Consider the following 19,872-nt stretch of genomic DNA (forward strand, 5'->3'; position numbering starts at 1 on the left):
AAACTGCTCCTCCCCTTTCCCCCGTGGCCTTGATTGTGGGAAATGTTAGCTTCAACTGGGACAGGAGGTTTTTGGGGTCAAAGCAGGACAGCCCCATAAAACCCAGGACTGTTGAGAGATCTGTAACTCTAATGGTGGGAATGGTGTGGTTTTCTTACCACCTTCTGGCTTCCAGCAGTCGGATAATAGCTACCCTATATTCCACATTTTGTTATGGCGTGTATTAATATTTTGTTTCTGGGCAAGGTTTGCAAAAGGTCACAAATTAATCTTCTAATTGGGGCCCTTGGCATTGTGCAGAATGAATGTTTTGCATTAACAGCCCAACTCATTAATTCACTGAAACATTTAAAACCAAACCAGTTAAATCCAGCTGAAAAAAAGCTGAAAGTTCATCTCTAGCACTGCATATTTTGAAACCCTTTAAACCTTCTTTTGCTAATCGGTATAAAAGCAAACTCGTTGAAATTTAAAACACAGTTTATATTTAGTCATTACACGCTGTTTTGCTGGTAAACGATGACACGAACATGCATAAAGCCAGCAAAATAATAATACGACAATGTGGTGGATTGTTTGTGTGTGAAAGAGAATGGAAGTAAGGGGCGGGCCATATTTAAAGCAGCAGTATTGGTTTTTAGAGTGATCTTTAAAGTTAATGTAGCTATTTACAGGATCGCAATTGTTTAGATCCTCAGGTTTAAGAATTTTAAAATGCAGTCTTCTTAACACACCGCCCTGCTGAACCAGAGCTGAGTATCAGGTATTTGCTGCGATCTCAGGCTATTGTACAGCTCATTTTATTCAGTCTGCCTACGCCCGAGCTGCCAATACATTGCTGGTGTAAACCCCTGCCATCAGAAGGTGGGTCTTAAAAGGACTGGCCAAAAATTAATCAAAGCTGAGAATAACTTGCTGCATAGATTTTCATCTATCCGTAGCCTACATACAGTGTTGATAGCAATTTCACTATGTGCATTTAGAAACCAGTACAGTTAAACATCTGTGCAACCGCTTATACCAGTGTAAAAGTGCTAATATTGATGTAACAAACTGTACTAATAGAAGCACTTTTATACTTCAGGGGTCGGACCAGTTTTTAACTGTCAGTTTTGAAATTGATATAGTTAAATTGGCACAAACACTCCATGCAGTCAAGCAGTGATTACCCTCCTGTATCGACAGCTTTGGTGCAAGAATAATTGATGTGGTGTGAATTTGACTGTTCTGGGCCAGTTTCACCCTGGAGAATTGTGTTTAAAGGAAAACTATTTAAACCTGTGAAAAGGAAAAGTGTTTAAGTACTTGGATGGCTAAACAGTGGCTTGTGCTACCTTACTTAAACATGTATTACATAGGAGTAAATTAAACATGAATTGTCAGCCTTTATGGAAGTAGCAGTCATTGTGTCATTACCTTCATAACTTTGGTGCTGGTATTTCATTCAGCTGTTTCATCACTACTTTCCATCAACAGGCCAGTCTGCTGTAGGATTGTACATGGGAAACAAAGATCCCATCTGAATGCATGACTCAGCCTGAAACATCCAAAGTGGTAATAAGGTGAGTTCTCTTTTTGTACTGATTTTTAACAGTGATTTTTATTTGCTCTTAGATTAACCAACACATTTAAAAAATAAAGCTTGTCTAGTCTAATGATAGATAAATGGGATATCATACAGATTCTATAACACTAAGATTACTAGCAGATCCTATAAGATGCACAGCAACCAAAACGATGCTATTCATTTTGATTTAGTCAATACACAATTCAGTTGCATCTGAGAATCTGCATTAAGTCTAACGTGTGGGTATCATATAAATGTAGGGCTGGAAGGGACCTTGAGAGGTCAAATAGTTCAGCCCCTTGCACTGAGGCAGGACCAAGTAAACTGAGACCATCCCTGACAGGTATTTGTCTAACCTGTTCTTGAAAACCTCAGTGATGGGGATTCCACAACTGCCGCTGGAAGCCTGTTCCAGAGCTTAACTATCCATAGAATTAGAAAGTTTTCGTAATATCTAACCTAAATCATCTTTGCTGCAAAATCATCTGAGCACTTCTTGCCTATCTTGCTCAGGGGAAATGGGAGAAAGATGGATCACCATCTTCTTTCGAACAGCCCTCAACATATTTTAAGACTTTTAGGTCCCCCCTCAGTCTTCTTTTCTCAAGATTAAACATTGCCCAGCTTTTTTAAACCTTCCATCACAAATCAGGTTTTCTAAACCTTTTATCATTTTTGTTGCTGTCCTCTGGACTCTCTCCAATTTATCCACATCTTTCCTAAAGTGTGGCGCCCAGAACTGGACACAGTACTCCAGCTGAGGCCTCACCAGTGCCGAGTAGAGCAGAACAATTCCTTTCCATGTCTTACACACAATACACTGCAGAATATTAGCCTTTTTTGCAACCGTATCACATGTTGATCCACTCTAACCCCCAGATCCTTCTCAGCAGTACTATCATCTAGCCAGTTATTCCCCATTTGTAGTTGTGCATTCAATTTTTTCATTCTAAGTGTAATACTTTGCACTTGTCTTTATTGAATTTTATGTAACTGCTCTGTGGAAAGGAAATGGACTTACAGTACACTTGATTACATTTGTCTCGTAAATTACTATCCTGCTTAATTTCAAGATAAATTTACACTCTAATCTTCAATTAAGTTAGTATTTGTCTGAAGCAAAACATGGTTGTTATGATATCCCAAATCTAGGTGTGACTTCAAGTTGTGATCCTAGCAAAGTATGTTTGGGTAAAATATTGAAGTACATATAGACACTTTGTAAATGAAGTACTCAGCATCAATCAATTCAATTTTAGCAAAGCAGTGCTGATTCCATGCTCTGAAAGGTACCTGTAAAATGGCATAATGAGGTTCTTTGTGTCTCAATCGCTGTGTATCAAATTTACTTAACTGATAACTAAAAAGATGATTTTTATCTATCTGCCAACTCCACAAACATGACCTGGGATCTTTCTGACTCTTGCATACTCTCCAGTAATAGAGATTCTGTAACTAGAACTCTTTTAATAATTCTGTTGAAGATGCATAAACTTGCAGAGAATCCATATCTGTCTCCCGCAGCTGAGTTGGTCCTGCAGAACCAAACATAATGAAAACGTCATTCAGCAAAGCGAGTAGATATGACAAAGAGCCAATCTGTGCAATAAGATGGCTCATTTTCACAGTTGCTTTTGTGACTCTAAACACTCTTTAAGGCTTTTAACGTTATCTTTTTATAGTTTTGTGACTGTTCTAATTGTCATTCCTAATTGATTTGATTTGGAAAAGTCATCCTGACTTCATACATTGCATCAAATAAAGAAGCATCAAAAATTAGCATTGGGGGTAGGTGTCAGTTGGATGTAGCTCTTTGCTTCATGGTTACCTATGTATTTCTGCTCATTCATGCTAATAAATCATGTGCTGCTCCTTGCACAGGGAAAGGGCATTCCCAAAAGGTGGGGTGGAAACCTCACCAAAAAACAAGTATTGGAATATGAAATTCACACTATAGAAAATCAAGACCACACCCTCCATGATTTCTTTTTGACTTATAGCTTTTCCTGCAGCTTTAGCAAAGCAAACAGTCTGTTCTGGGGCCAAGTTCAGTGATCCCTAATGATATTTCAGGACTATTTTGTAATCTCAAATCAGCCCACCAGTTAGAGTTTCTCATCAGAGTATTTTAAATTGTGCATGAGTGTTGCTCAGGATAGTTCTGGACATCCAGACTCTTGTTTCATAGTGACCCTATTTTTCCCAAGGTGTGGAGATTTATTTATTTTTTTGTTAAAACATATTTCTGATAACTTGCAGAGGTCAAATTCTAGTTCCTAAACTGAACTTTACATTAGGGTCCATCCTCATCCATATCTGAAACAATTAACTTAAAAGAAAAAGGAAAAAAGTAAAAGTGGTTCTGCATAAGCACTAACACAGTTATTCACCTGATCCTCCTGTTTCTGTGCATGACATCAGTACAGAAAATCTGATAAGAAAGCTGCTAGACTGCCAAATGCACACTGCTTATAACTGACAATAATTAGTTACCTGGATCTTCTAATAGAATAAGAAGTCAGTTTTTAAGATCCACTTTAATTAGTGTTTTTATAAAGATCTGTCTGTGTTACTGTAAGTCTCGATAAAGTCTGGCACAAAATCTCTGTGTAGTATGTACTGTGAGTAACCATATACTTCCAAGTGACAGTGCAATCTTGTATACAAGCTATATTTTCCCTTGAAAAGAATGGATATTACAATCCACGTGTAAGGTTGTGAAATTCAAATAAGTGACTTAAGTGTTGTGGATGAGAGGAGTGCTGTAGGTAACAGATCGGAGAGGGGTTAGAGCAGAAATGTGCTGCTTCAGCTTTGCTGTCCCCTTTCTCATCTGGAACAGTTTTGGTAGATTATCCAGAACACCAGCCCATTTTACTGCCCTTGCTGGTAAGCTCAGGCATGGAGCATCCACTGTGCATATTGCAGACCAGATTGTGCCTAAAGACCCGTCCAGTCCTAGCCTTCAGCAAAATATTGTCTTGATTTAGAATTACTATAACTTGTGAAGAAAAGACACACACAGATTTTTTTTTAAATGCTGCAGCAATATGTTTCTTTCCTTTCCTTGATCCCCTGCACCCAGGAAAATGGCCCTGCATCATGGAGGCCTTGCATTTCCCCAAAAGAACACCTACATGCCATTAAATAGAGTTGTCTGAACCTTTAAAGCTACAACAGTGCTGCATTACTGGGTGCCCTGGGAGAGGGAGATAGAATCTAAGAGAGAAGTGTGTACTTATTCAGTAGCTCTCTTGGTGAACCATCTTCCCTTGCAACTCAAGCTGAAGACTAAACAGACCCTATTAAAACATGCCAGAGGAAAACACCACACAAGACACTAACAAATTATTTATAGGTTTTGTGAACCACTGCAAGGACGGCCAAAATGTAACACTCTGACTGTGGTCCTACCACTCTGCTCAGCCCTGTATCAGAAATTTCCATGTGCCAGGCCCCGCTGGCCTTTGTGCACAGTGTAGGCCCCTGTTGTTGCTAGTGGTTGATAGGGCAGAGGTGGGAGAGGAGCCTGTATGAAGAAACAGTAGAGTGATTTGGGCCATAAAGGAAGATGGCACGGGGTAGGCAAGAAAACAATAAGCAGCCGGACACAGCCCGATGTCAAAGCACAAGCCATCGAACAGCAGCCCAGAATCTCAGTATTATGACTGTGTACTGCTCACATATTTAATTCTCCCTTCTACACAATCATTTGGACAAAAGGGTGTTAACAAAAAGTAAACCAAAGTCATTATCACCAGGCAGCTTCCAAATCTTTTCAATTAAGCATTGAAATGATTTATCTTGTGAAGCAATTAAAATACCATAACAATTACAATCAGAATATAAAGCAGGTGTTATGTCTAGTGTAAAGCTCAGTAACTCTTCTCTCTCTCTTCTCTTCCTCAGGTTCAACAACAAGTGTAAACATTTGTCAACACTTGAAAAATATTCCTTTGGACAGCATGCCTTTGCCGGAATCTAGAGTGCAGAAAACTTGCAAAGAACAGCGCTTTATTTTTTGAAGCATTAATTACCTGGATTTGTTGCAGCAATGGCTAGCAAAAGAAAATCCACAACTCCTTGCATGATACCAGTTAAAACAATGGTGCTGCAGGAGATGGAATCAGATACCGTGGAAGACGATCATGAAGGAACTCAACAGCACATGCCTCCTGAAGCCCCAGCAGCTAGTGATGCTGTTATTAACAATAGCAATAATAATGGAACATTGTCTAATGGGCATCGCAGTATTATAAATGGCGATACTTACATGTGTAAGTATTGCGATTTTGGATCTCAAGACATTAATCATTTCTTTGGACACATGGATTCTGCGCACTTAGACTTCAGCAAAGACCCCTTGTTTGTATGTGTTGAGTGCAGTTTTCTGGCACAAAGCCACAAAGAGCTTTCGCATCACAATGTGGAGTGCCACGCTGGTGAAACTAGCTTCATCTGGAATGTGGCTAAGCAGGATAATCATACAACAGTGGAACAAAGTATCTCTGATGCCACCAGCAACCAAGACCTTCCAGGAGAATTCTGTGAGGAGGGGGTGGATGGTCAAGCTGAAATTATCATCACCAAAACTCCCATTATGAAGATAATGAAAGGTAAGCCTGAGGCCAAAAAAATTCACATGCTGAAGGAGAATGTACCAAATCAAATGGGCAATGAATTGGCGATGAAAGACGGTGACCATTCATTCACCAATGGGTCTTTGCCGGCCAGCCAGTCAACTGCCAGCTCAGCAAAATCATCTCACATAGTCAATGGCTCCATATTGGGAAATATGCCTGTTTTGCAGGCAGGCATTGCACAACTTGTGTCGTTGCAGCAGCAGCAGCCACTGCCACAGCTGCACCAGGAGCTACCCACGTCCAAATCCCTTCCTAAAGTGCTGATTCCTCTGAGCAGCATTCCAACATACAATGCAGCCATGGACTCCAACAGCTTCCTGAAAAACTCTTTTCATAAGTTTCCTTACCCTACAAAAGCTGAGCTTTGCTATTTGACTGTCGTGACCAAGTACCCAGAAGAGCAGCTTAAGATCTGGTTTACTGCCCAGCGGTTGAAACAAGGCATCAGCTGGTCACCAGAGGAGATAGAAGAAGCACGGAAAAAAATGTTCAATACTGTTATTCAGTCTGCACCGCAGCCCACTATCACAGTTTTAAATACACCTCTAGTTGCAAATGCTAGCAATGTCCAGCATCTCATTCAGGCGACTTTACCTGGTCATGTGGTCGGGCAACCAGAAGGAACAGGAGGGCTACTCGTTACACAGCCAATAATGACAAATGGATTAAAAGGAAGTAGCTCATCTCTCACATTAGCAGTGACGTCTATTCCCAAGCTCCAACCCGTCACGCAACACAACAATGCGTGTTCAAGTAGCGCATCAACTGTGAAAGTGGTCAATACCGCTCAGTCTCTGCTTACTGCTTGCCCAAGCATATCTTCCCAAGCTTTCATGGATCCCAACATCTACAAAAATAAGAAGTCCCATGAGCAGCTATCTGCACTGAAGGGCAGCTTCTGTAGGAATCAGTTCCCTGGCCATGCTGAAGTTGAGCGTCTGACTAAAATTACAGGCCTTACAACTAGGGAGGTTCGAAAGTGGTTTAGTGATAGGAGATACCATTTCAGGAACATGAAAGGCAGTAGAGCCATGTTTGCTGGAGATAATACAATAATTATTGACTCCTTGCCTGACATTACCTTCACTGTGTCACCAAAAGGGAGTGAGTTAACTTGTATGACAGCAGCAATGCCAGTGGCTCATCACCAAACAAGACGACAATCCTGGCATCAAACGCCCGACTTCACCCCAACGAAATACAAAGAGAGAGCACCAGAGCAGCTCAAGGCTTTGGAAAGCAGTTTTGCACAAAATCCTTTTCCTCCAGAAGAAGAAGTGGACCGTTTGAGGAGTGAAACAAAAATGACCAGGAGAGAAATCGATGGCTGGTTTTCAGAGAGGAGGAAAAAAAAGGTGATGGAGGATAATAAAAAAGCAGAAGTTGTCCAGCAAGAGGAGGAGGACACTGAAAATAATTGTGGAGAAGAGGAAGACTCCTCAGATGAACTGAGGGTCTCAAGTGAAAATGGTTCATTAGAAATACAAGGTAGCAATTCAACTTCAGTGGAGCGGAAAGTTAGTCCTATTAAAATCAATCTGAAGAAGCTAAGAGTGACTGAGTCAAATGGTAAAAATGAATTGCCAGGTGTAGGTGCAAATGATCAAGGGGACCACTGTTCTAGCAGGCCACCTACCCCTCCCAAAACCAAACTGAACTTTAAAAAAACAGCCCAACAGCGGCATTTGCTTAAATTAATGTTTGTAAAGACACAGCGGCCAACAAATCAAGAATACGACGCCATAGTTGCTCAAACAGGACTGCCACGGGCGGAGATAATTCGCTGGTTTGGGGATAGCCGATATGGTTTTAAAAATGGTCAGCTGAAATGGTATGAGAACTACCGGCACGGTATCTTTCCTCCAGGTTTAGCAGAGATCAGCCCAGCCAGCAAAGAGATCCTAGAGGACTATTACAAAAAGAACAAGATGCTGTATGAAGATGATCTTCAGAGCTTGTGTGAGAGAACTCAACTGAATTCACAGCGGGTTAGAGTGTGGTTTGCTGTAAAGGTGGATGAAGAAACCAGGGCCGTGTCTGACACAGGAAGTGAAGACCGATGCTCGAGCACGGGTGATCAAGCTGGAAGCCAAAAAGGGACATATGATGCCTATTCTGAGGTGTCTGAAAGTAGCGAATCTTGGGAGCCCAGTGGCCAGGAAGGCCATTCAGAACCCTTTGACCCGTTTAGTCAGCAACCTGCAATTCAGCTTGGTAAGAAACTGATTGATAGTTTGGCTGCTTTGAGTAGCTTCTGTAAATAGGCTCATTCCAGCCTCAAGAAGCGAAATCCGAACACTGAGTAACTAGCAGTTGACACTTGAGAGGTTTAATGCCAAGTTTTATTGTTCACATTTACTTGGTGGGAGGGCTGATCTGGAGGGGGTGAATAAAGCCAATGCATGATTATGGTTAAACTGATTCCGAAAAGAAAGACGGGAGGTGGGGCAAAGGGTGCAACCCTTGCTGCCCCTCTATCATGCTTGCGCTGTATTTAGCTTCCAGAGTACAGACACCAGTGCTGCTGTGAAATAGAATCCTATCACAGAAGTTAGGCATGGATAAAACCAAACAGGGTATCCAGTCCATCCTCCTGCCTGCAGAGGAGTGCTCGCCATGGTGTATTTCACTCAGAGTGACAGCTCATTGAGGGCCTCAGCAGCTGGACAGATTTCTGTATCCAACCTCACTGCAGCACTGAAGTCCAGCAGATCAGATTGAAGCACAGCTCCGGCCTGCCACACATCTGTGCTAGGTGTAGAGGCCTTTAAAGAGTTACCTTCCAACATTTAGTGGCTTCCCCCTCCAATTTTTTTTTTTTTAATTTAGCCCTTAATTTCTAGATGAGTTTGGGTTTGAAAGGGACCCTGCTCTTGTTCCGAGCAAGAGGCTTAGCAGGAATACGGGCAGTAGAGGAAAGCAGCTGCCGCTGCTGCAATTTTCTCCTCTGTGGCGAACTACTGCTGAACTCTCCCTGCACCAAGGCTCTATTCGGGGGGTCCGGAGGAGGATGGGGAATGGGGAAGCAGCTGTTGCTCCTAGGCTGGGCATCTGTTAAAAAAGAAATATTCCAGGAAGAGAGATGGGGGACCCCACACACAAATAGGAATGGGGTTGGGTTGATACTTGTGCAGCAGTGCTAGGAGTGGCTGCCATCACCATTAGCAGGCCCTGAACATGGCCCTCTGCCTTAGAAGATCAGGCTCGGCCTGTTATCTCTCTTGAGCCACTCCAGGGCAATGCTAATCTCCCCCTTCCTGCTCCCAGTAGAGGCACAGTGGTTCCCTCCCTACTGATGACATGGTGCTGGTGAGGGAAGGGAGAGGAGATGGCTCTTTTGTTAACCGTGCCACTAGCTCAACAGGTCACAGGCGTAACCCAGCCTTCCCCTGTCCCGTGAACTTTCTCACACTGGCAGGCCAGCCAGGCACCCTGCCCGGCCAGCCAGGCACCCTGCCCCATCCCAGCTGCTGAGAACGGGCACCCATCCTATTTTACTCCTCCCCAGAACCTGTGTTGGAGGGTTGGGGAGCGTCTAGGAGGGTACAAACATCAAAGCTGAGAGTATGTCAGCTCTGCTACTTCTCCTTCCTCTTGGAGAAGCTCATATTGGCTTATTTTTTTCCGAAGCTGCTAGGGCTAGGTAGGGCCAGCCCTCCATCTCGCTAGATCCTTGAAACAAGGTTGTTCAGAGGGGGACTCGCTTAACTACAACAAGCTGCTGGTGGCCACCTGTTGAGCGGCAGCAGCTGCTGCTGCCTAGGTGTAGCTGCTGCTGCCCTCCTGGCCCCATGCAATTGCTAGCCCTCACCCCAGCCCCACTCCTTTCCCCTCATCACGGGATCATGTTCTGTGGCTGTATCTTAAAATGAAGCTGTTGCTCAAAGAAAGCTCTTCTGGCAGAAGAGCCCCCAGCGTTACCTACCAATTTTGCAATCATGGGAAGTGTGTTCTGACACATGTGTACGTTGTCTCTTTCAGAAACGGATTGAACTTAAACTGCCTGCTTATGAAGGATCTGCTATTACATTTGAGAAGATTTTTAAGTCCATGGGCGTGATAGGAATCTCAGTAGCAGGGCCTGGCGTAAAAGCACTGCCGTAACGAGACCTTTCAGTACAGCACATCAGAGAGGGAGCGCAAGAGAATTAGGCTGTTAATGCAGCGCCAGCTGCTGCCTAATCTAGAATCTTACTCAAGAGCTGGCCCAAGCCAGATGTCAGTAAGAGCTTCTCACTCCCCTGAAGAGGGATGCTTTTGTTTCCTTTCCCGTGGATAAACTTTCAGCTTCAGATAACAGAACCAACTTTTGACACGCAAACAGCCTCCTCTACAAGCATAATTAATTTTGGACATTGATTGTGTAAGTGTATTTTTTTTTGCATAGAAATGGACTATCATGGCACAATACATTTTTATCTTCCTCTGTTTGTAATGTGTTTGTTCTCTTAAGAGTTGGCATTGTTGCATATATCCCCAACTCTTGAGTACTTCGAGCAGGGAATGGTGAACGTCATGCACATGAGTGTGTGTGTCCGAGAGAGAGGAGAAGATTTGAGAAGCAGCATGCCAGTCTTGTTACAAAGAACAGGATGAATTCAGTGGGGATGTAGATTTCCTTCCCTGGTCATGGGGGTGGAATTAGCTATTATATACCCTCTAATGTCTAGTGAGGTCAGGACCCAGCAAAGCTCAGGAGATGGAGTTGGATGTAATCTGTTCCCAACTGGCTGGAATAATTTCATTTCTTTTACACTCAGAGATGGAATGTAGCACAGCCCATTAGTCTCCAAGCCTCACTTTAATTACTGAGAACTAGCACTTAATTTTTCCATCCCGCCCTGGAATCCTTTTCATTGTTTATAGAGAACAAACTGTTCTTCAGAGAACAAATACAGAGAAAACTTTGGGTTTCTGCTAATGTTTCAAGTCACGGTTGTCTAGTAGGACTCTATTAGGTAGCCAATCAGTTTTATATATAGGAAGCTTGCCTGTTACAACACTAGTTGAATTAAATTCCTTCTCTTGTGTCAGTGCTACCACTATTAACCTATACATTGGTCAGACACTTGCCCTAGTCCTCTGACTGTAGTCCTGTCTTTCTGTGAACTAGACCATAAATAAGTTGCAATCTAGTTTTTAGCTACTCAGTATATTAAGTGCTCACTTAATCATATGCCCTTTTAATACGTACATGTCTACAATGTCTTGAGCTGTTACTGTTTTAAAGCAGCTTCTTTATCATTTTTTATTCTAGTGTAACATTTCCTACCATGGAAAGTTTTATTCTCAGTTGTAGGAGATATTTATTAAATGGGGGGGTTGCAAGCTCTAAATGACCTGATCCAGTGTAAGTTTACAAATAGCGGCTGGTGTTTTTAAATCTCTTCCAGCATCTCTTCCAAAGGTAGTGTTTGATTTGTACCCTAAGTCATCATCTCATTCTCCTTTCCTCATGCCTTATTTAGGAGGCCTTATAACTAAGACGAGTAGTTCTCTTCAGTCATAGCATTGCTTGGGAACAAAAGGACTCTAGTGGGACATCTACAACTGTTAGTTCAGGTTGTGTCAGTTAAGAAAACCATGCTGCTGTAGTAGGTTTCCTGCTTTTCTCCTTATGCAGAAGACAACAATGCAACTGTACGGGTCACACTAAACTTTTGTTAGAGGCATACCAGCAACAATACCCAGCTTCTCAATGGTGTGATCTTGACATTTGCATGGCATAGCTCAATCTCTGAGCCTCCTATGGTCGTGCTCCTTGGAGCGGAGATGTTTATTCCACAATGGCTACTGGCGCCTTAATTTACTTAGTCCCTGCAACTGTCATCTTGTATACCCTGAAACTTCAGTGGAGGGGAGAGAGAAAATCTAGAAATGTCTATAACTGAAGATTACTCTTGATGCCACTGCTGGGAGTCCAGTGACCCAATAATATGGCTGTATGTACAGTGTTAACTTGAGAGAACAAATACAGGTAAGTCATTTACTCTCTAGTGTCTATATACATGCAGGTTTATTTAAATATGCGCATATGCTGTTCAAATACGCAATTGATTCATTACTGCATAAGATGTACATTAACAATGTACACTTTACTGATTGCTATATAAATATGTTGGAAACAGTTTGCCCCTTCAAGGTTGACTTTTTTGGAGGACGCTTAGGAAGAGCCATCTCTAGTCCACCTAAAGAAATGCTCAAGCACCACCCTGGGAATGGGTCTCTCAAATCTTTCTTTCCATGCACTGGCTGAAATTTTTTGCAGCTGAATTTTATTCAGACATTAGGCCAGAAAACAAAAGGTGGTGAACCCCCAAAATCCAGACTGGAGGGGTGAAAGCTGCTCAGTGCTCATTTGTGTGTGTGTGTTCACAAAAGATAGGCTATTTTGTCCCTTTTTGTCAGAGGAATTTACAAACATGCTTCCATGCAGACTGACTTCCCTGCAGGCAGTCATTCTAGTGCATGGTGAAGATGGGAATAATAAAATGTGTCTGGGATACAGCTTCTGAACCAGACACCAAAAGGAACCTTGGTTGTTTTTTTGTTTTTTTTTAAATCTCCCATATATATTGCTACACATTTTTAGTTGGTTTGGTATTTCCAGAAGGGTTTGTTCTAAAGAAGGTAGCGCTACTGTCATCCATGGTTCATCTAACATCTGTTAAATAGGTTGAAATGAAGTAGGTGCTAGTACCAAAATACATAGCTTTTGGTGCAGGACAGAAGTAAGTGTAGACCTGAAACTGAACATAATTGCGGAGCAGCTCTTGGTCACTGTGAAGTGGTTTGACAGTCCCATCAGCAGCCTTTCTGCACCTGGGTTGCAGGAAACATCACCACAATTTTGCACCTAGACAGTATTAACTTTTGTCATCCTCTAAGCAAAGATAAGTCATTTGAACTGACTAAAAGGAAAGAAGTGGGTAGGATGGGGTGGTGAGTTAGCATGTACTTGTTGAGAAGAAATCTTTTTAAAAACTAATTTCTCCAACTCCATTAGCTGTAAGTGAGCGTCTGTGCACTTGAATTTGATGGACACAGCTGTAAAAATATTTATCTACGTCTTATATTGTTGCTTCCATCTTACGAACATTAGACATCTGTAAAGGTGGTGGTTTGGCTTAAAACCAGAAACCCAAGTGCTTAGGAACCTTATGTCCAGATTAATGCCATCCATGTCTCATTTTTAAAAAGAGCCATAAGTTTTCCTAATTCTAGGAATAGATGGTTTGTTAGTTAGTAAGAGCAGTGATCCGCTAGACTTCTAGATAAGGTTCTGATTTTTGGCTAGAAGCCTGAATCTTTTTTAAAAACACTATAAAATGTAATTATACCTGGCTCCTTAACATAGTTCCTAGTTCCAGTTTCACAAGGCAGTCAGTGAGATGGTGGCTTGGTTAGCGGTTCATGTAGAGAAGGAATTAACCGCTGCAGGGATTTCATTACCTGCCCCTTGCATAACAGAGAGGCTCAGCTGCTTGCATTTGACAGTTACCTAGAGGTGTCTAGCTTAACAGGTGACCATGTTAAAAACTTTGGTATTTGATTGTGAATTGGAAACATGCTCCCTGAGCTGCACCTCTAACTCTTAAGTGAAATGTTTGAATCAGACTTATCAGCATTAGTAGGTGATGGTGCAGAGCACAGCTGCTGTCCCTCCCCTGCTGACCACTTGATGCACAGCACAGCAAGGAATGAAACAGAAGAGAATCTGCCCTACTGTATTGCTTTTTGGGGACTAATACAGGCTGGAAATGCGCGGGGATAGCCGGCTCATGGGAAAACAGGGAAGAAGTGGTAAAATTAGGGGATACCATAGTGATGCACACGGTATTAAATAGCTGGAGAGGGAAGGTTATACATCTAATGCCTAATTTTCAAAGATGTTGAGTATTCACAGCTCCCATCACTTTCAGTTAGAGCTGGAGATGCTCAGCAATTCTGATAACCAAGCCCCTAACTTACACTGGGTTCCAAATGTGGCACCGGGGGATGGACACAGTCCTATGCCTCTCCATGCTTGCTTAGACTTGCTTTAATGCAGTGATCTGCAGAGAACTGGCACCTGATGTTTCAGTTATTTAAAGCAGAATTGTCGATCCCGTCTGCAGTGGCCCTGGTGTGTCATTTGCCAAGACAAACATTGCACAGCATGAGAATCAATCAGCAAAGGCAGGGCACAATAGCAGCTGTGGTATGAAACTAAATAGTCAGGTTGGGTATCTAGTTTAATAACCCTTATATGATGGCATGACTTTTCAGCGAGAAGGACAGTAACAAGACACCATATTCTCTTGTATTTGCTGTTGGTGCCAGCTGTAAATTCAGGAGCAGGATGAGGAGGAACTAGAAGACTGAATATCAATTTAGTTTTTCACAGAGCAGCAATTTTTGATTATTGGAAACTTTAAAAATCTTTTCCTCAAATAAAGCTGGAGCCATTGATAATAGGGCCTGAACAGAAGAAGAAATTTTGAGGCTATGGGTAGTTCAGAATCAGAATGGTAAGATGTTTTCATGAGCTTGGCCCAGGTCAGCATATGCCAGATGAGAATACTGTACCTTCACATGGTATTTATTAGAGTAGTTGTATTTACGGTGACATCGTTAAACTCACCTCTCCCTGCTTCCCAGTGAAAACTCCGTTTTAAGTTTTTGAAACCAATTCATAAGACGGAATTCTGTTGACCTAACCTCCAGGATGGAACTAAGCATTCATTTTAATTTCTCAGTTGATTACAAAACAAACATGTAAGCATCAGTTGATGCTGCCAGCATGAAACGGGGATTTAGTTACTCTCTTTGCAAGGATAGTTATTGGCAATGGACTCTGCCAAGAATTTCAGACTAGCGCCACAAAAGCATGAAAAAAACCCAGGAATACAAATTAGCTGAACCCTTCTAGATGTGGCAAGGATCTCTTACATTTCTCACTCATTTCAGCAAAGAACACACCACTACTCCACTTGGTCACTCATTTGAAGGCTGACATTAAGCACCTCTCTCCTGTAGTGCTAGATGGATGGTATTACCAGTATGCTGTTCACTGGTGCCAGTGAAAAGAGTGGGGTAGAAATCTTCTTTGATAAAGTTGCACTTTCTCTCTGCCCCCATCTGATTATATTTTTTATTGGTACGCAGTAATTTTTCACCCCACCTAGGTAGTACTGCACTAAAAGTAAGACTTTGGGAACACATCGCTTCTCATCACATCACACAATCAACATATGGTATCTTTATAGAAACCAACCTGGTGCTGAGTGACCTGAAATTCTGTTTGGATTTATCCAAAGGAAACCAGAAATGTAGCTGCAACGGGACCTTTCATAAGGGTGGCCTTGTGGCGAGGGACAGCGAAAAGTCTCTGCTGTCATTGTACAGGGGGGGAGGGGGAGCTATTTTGGATTTTTTTTAAGACCACGATTAGGAGGGATAACATGGCAAGTATGAGAAGGTCATTTTTACTTTTGGTAAAGGTTTTAAAGAGAAAAACAAAGCTGCCTGTGACTGTGGGCTATAGTTATTACTAGTGTTAGGGTCGCTTGCACCTGCAACGGGCTTTATATGCTCTTATTCTGAGGGTGAGAGTTCCCTGTAGCAACTATGCCACTTCTGAGAAGTGAACCACAAGTTTCCCTTACTTTTGTATATATGGATGTGTGTGGAAGGGGGGGGGGGGGAGGCTTGTACAGTTTGGGGAAATGAAATGAGACCTTCTCAGTTGTTCCTCAATAAAGAGCATAAAATATAAACAGGAGCGGATTGGTGGTTTCTGTCTCAGTTGGAACTGTGGTATGAAAGGGCCAGGTCTGTTTACCTTGTCCTTTGCCATAGCTGCTGCACCATGTCTCTTCATTACAACTCTCTTTTCAAAGCCAGTTGTTTCCGCACGGCGAGAAGTGCTACCTATGCAGAGTCCAGGGAGAGCCTGCTTGGTGGAATGGCAGCTGGGTGGACCTGAAGGGGGAAACACACTTCTCACAAGCAGTCTGGAAGAGAGATGACCCTCTTTTTTCCAGGCAAATTTAGCTGCAACATACCACCCCTGGGCTAGGTCACCTCAGTCGTCTGCATCTGACACACGCACTTCCATGTTTAAATCAATAAAAACCTCCACTTACATATAAAAGTCGTCATGACTTCCAGTCTCCTGCCCCATTGCGTCACCAAAGCCAGAGACTTGATGGCTGAATATAAATCAGCTTCCAGAGATTACGTGGGTGGAGGCAGCCTTGAAGGCAGGAGAAGGGTGGCTGTGTTTTAGTTCATGCTGATGTACCAGTTAGCATCAGCCTTGTTAGCCGCCTCCCCAGCCAACAGTGGCTAAGGCATTCAGCCAGACTGCCCCACTCTGTTCCCACAAACAACGGGGCCTGAAACAAAACATTTTTTTTAAAAAGCAAATCTCTTCTGCCTGTCTGTTCTTTAAAAACAGTGCATTTTCGGTTTCCTTTTACTCACAGCTTATTGCAAACACCTGATTAGTAGTACTGAAAGCTACATGGCAACAGAGGTATGTCATCATAGGATGGAGATTTTTTTTTTGATAAATATCCATAATTGAGTGAGCAACCCCTGAAATTCAACTTTAGTAACCACAAATTAACTCAGGCCACTTAGAGTATGACTGTATTAAAGATATAAAAGTAGTATGGGCCAGAGCTCTGCATCATGGCTGCCGTGGAAGACACGTTTGATTTGCCAGACTTTCTACCACAATCTCATAAACCTCCCATTTTTAAAAAACATTCATTCATTGAGACAACAGGGTCTGTGTGGTCTTCAGTTCTGATTTCACCTCCTCCCCACAGGCAGGCTGGCTACTCTCGTGAGTGTAGTTTGCCCAACAGAGCATGAACACACGCATTGGCAGTGCCAAACGCCCAGCAGCAATACTTCTAGACTCCCCCACGCAGACTTACAGGAAAGCGATGGCTCCCTAGGGTGCATGGGAGGGTCTGTAATGCTCAAGAGCTGTCTGGGCTTCCTACTGTATAGATCCATGGAGCTGAATAACTTACACATTATGCACTCTTCCATCCCTCTGGAAAATAGCATGGCAGAATTTCTTCAAGAAGCCTGCTCCAGGCTTTGTAGGGTCCATGTTCCTCCACAGCCTTCCTAGGTGTTTAGCTCTGTGTTCTCCCTGCATGTTTATCGCCGGTTCAGCTACTCAGCTGCAAATGCGCTTCTTGTCACAAGAACATACCAAGACCGTTCCTGGGCATAATTAGTGTTTACTTTGCCATTTCTCCCTACTCAGCCCCCTTTGCACAAAACACAATGAGGAAAAAGTAAACTGAGGACTTAAACTGGGCATTCTGGTCTTCCGGTGGTAGCTGTGCTAACAAACAGTGATCTGAACACAATCCTCAGGCTGAGCAGGGAGGAGTACGGCTCTGATGCAACACCAGCAAAGAGCCAAACACAATGTAGTGTACTACAGGGACACATACAGCCTGCCTCAGGGACTGCTGCATGGTCTGTTATCCTTTCTTCTCTTTCCAACCCCCCCATTATCAATTCAGTTCCTTGGGAAGGCTGGACTAACCCATCTTTCAGACACCAGAGAGCACGGATGTGTTACTGTCGCTAAAGCAAGAGAACACCAAGTAGTCATTTATCACGAGCCCAGTAGCAGCTCTGTTTGGAAAAGGACACACACACACTTTGCGGATCATACCAATGCTTGGCCAGAGTTGTTCTTCCTCCCATGCTAAAAGAAAAGGCAAAGGATGACTATTTAAAAAAAGGGGGGTGGACGGGGGGAGGAAGGAGATTTAAGCTCGGGCCTCGTTTATCTGTTATTCTCCTTCTACCCATGCTAACCCTCCAAAAAGAGGGTGGCAACAAGTCTTAGTCTCAGCTGGAGAAGCCACCAGCCAAAGCAGAATTTGCAACTGCCAGCTTCTAACCTAAACCAGAGCTCCTCAATCACGAGTTTCAGCAGCCTGGAGCGTTCCTTTAGAGTCAGCACTGCCAGAAACCACCAGACTGGTGGCTGCATGCCGAGTAGGAAGAAACAGTTCACTTCTGGGTAGTTGCACCTGCTGCCAGCAGGGCTGACTTTGGCTCAGTATCTTTTGTAGCTTTTTTGATGAGCCTCAGCTTTATGCACCATCATTTTCTTGCTGCACCGTCAGTTGGGAGTGGCCGTGCTGGCCTCCGCGGTGCACTTTCCCTACCTTACATGCAATCTGGGCCATAGAAAGTGAGAACTCCAGACTAGAAATCTGAAGTACTGTAACTGCTGACAAAGCAACGTGAAAGCAGAGAGGGAGAGAGAGAGCTCCATGATCTGCCTGAAGGTGTAAAAGAGACTGCAAGCAAAAACCACAGCTAGAGGCTGGCGCGAAACGCACTGAAGTGTGACCTCTAGCCCACGACGTGTTCTTCTGCAGAAGAACAGTGGTGCATGAACTCAGCAGCTAGGGCAAACCTCGAGAAAGTGGAGACATTACATGCTTAACACTGACTTTTATTGTAACTTAAAGCTAGAGGGGCCTTGTAAACTTTGAGTTTCACTCCTGGACCCAGAGGCAGAGACTATACAGGTACTTCAATACAACAACAGGACTGAGGGGCATCCTGCCCGGTTCTTAGAAAGTACCTCTCTATGGGGGCATGTAGAAGGAGGGAGAAGAGGCAGGTCACTCACGAAGGGAGTGGAAAACATTTACACTGAGTTAATGCTGTAAAAAAAAAGTTTCCCTGCCCGCTTCTGAGCTGTGCTGGGATCTAGATTTCTCAGGATATAGGCTCAAAAGGGGGGGGTCATTTGGTTATAGACAGTTTTGTCTCCTGCCTTAATAGCTGACAGGCTATACACATTAATACACTTCATTACTGGCTTGGTAGTAGGAGGTGGTTGGGTGTTGGTTTGTTTTTTGTTGGTTTTTTTCCCTGTTTTTAATTTCTCCACTCAAACACACACCAACAGAGAAACTGGAAAAGCTGCCTGAAAGTAGGCCAAAGCAGTGACGTTTCCATAGAAACCAGTTCACAGCGTTCCGTGATAATCACAAGCACTGGAGGTGCTTTTCAGCAGGCGAAGTTGGGCTAGAGCTGGTTATCCCCATTCACCCGGGTCCTTCGCAGTACCCTGCAGGGGGGAGAGAGGAAAGGGGAGGGGCTCAAGATTGAATTCCACTGCAGTGCCCTCATTCCCAGTCACTGCAAGGTCACCTGGCTCCAGCGTGGGCTGCAGGCTGGGCCGCAATGCCTTGCGTGCCCGTCTCAGAACTGTTAGAGCTGGCCGCAACATGCGTTTTGGGATTCGCGCCACGCTTGGGGGTTTTGAACGTCAGGCTCGTTCTGCAGTTGAACGAAGCCCAATTTGCTGAAGTTTCTCGGCAGGCGGAAAATTTTGTTTCAGAAGCACCAAAACGCCCTGGTTCCGAAAGGAAATATGAAACAGAGCTGCTGCTGCTGGGGCTCCCAGGGTCTGTGGCACTGGGGCAGCCCCACAATTGGACTGGCCAAGGATCTCAGGGCTTCCAGACTCCTGGGCCAGGAGGCTCCATGGGCTGTGTGACTCCTGAGTGGGACAGCCCTGGGAGCCAGAAATCTGGAAGCCCTGAGGTTCCCAGCCCCAGGGCAGTCTGCATGGCTGGGCTTCCCCAGACCCTGTAAGCCAGTCCCAGGAATTCCAGACTC

At 43.6% G+C, this 19,872-nt stretch overlaps 2 protein-coding genes across 13 annotated transcripts in view; one reads left to right on the forward strand and one right to left on the reverse strand.

Moving 5' to 3' along the window:
- The window catches only part of ZHX3 (zinc fingers and homeoboxes 3), a 55,664-nt gene extending 42,921 nt beyond the window's left edge, over positions 1–12,743 (forward strand). For 4 of the 5 annotated variants that reach the window (XM_067554388.1, XM_067554386.1, XM_067554387.1 and 1 more), the window contains 3 exons: positions 1,477–1,562; positions 5,477–8,424; positions 10,192–12,743. In XM_067554388.1, coding sequence (XP_067410489.1) covers positions 5,622–8,424; positions 10,192–10,202 — 2,814 coding nt within the window. In that variant the 5' untranslated portion in view covers positions 1,477–1,562; positions 5,477–5,621 and the 3' untranslated portion in view covers positions 10,203–12,743. Of the gene's footprint in view, positions 1–518; positions 1,563–5,476; positions 8,425–10,191 lie in introns of those variants that run through there. The other variant, XM_067554390.1, reaches the window with a different exon arrangement.
- A 6,100-nt stretch (positions 12,744–18,843) lies between these two features.
- PLCG1 (phospholipase C gamma 1) overlaps positions 18,844–19,872 on the reverse strand; it is an 84,790-nt gene continuing 83,761 nt past the window's right edge. For all 8 annotated transcript variants that reach the window (XM_067554396.1, XM_067554395.1, XM_067554394.1 and 5 more), the window contains one exon: positions 18,844–19,318. In XM_067554396.1, coding sequence (XP_067410497.1) covers positions 19,276–19,318 — 43 coding nt within the window. In that variant the 3' untranslated portion in view covers positions 18,844–19,275. The remainder of the gene's footprint in view (positions 19,319–19,872) is intronic.

The sequence above is a fragment of the Emydura macquarii genome, unplaced genomic scaffold (assembly GCF_026122565.2).
Source record: "Emydura macquarii macquarii isolate MOO-44397 ecotype Brisbane River unplaced genomic scaffold, CSIRO-AGI_Emac_v2 contig_1483, whole genome shotgun sequence".
Classification (NCBI taxonomy): Eukaryota; Metazoa; Chordata; order Testudines; family Chelidae; genus Emydura; species Emydura macquarii.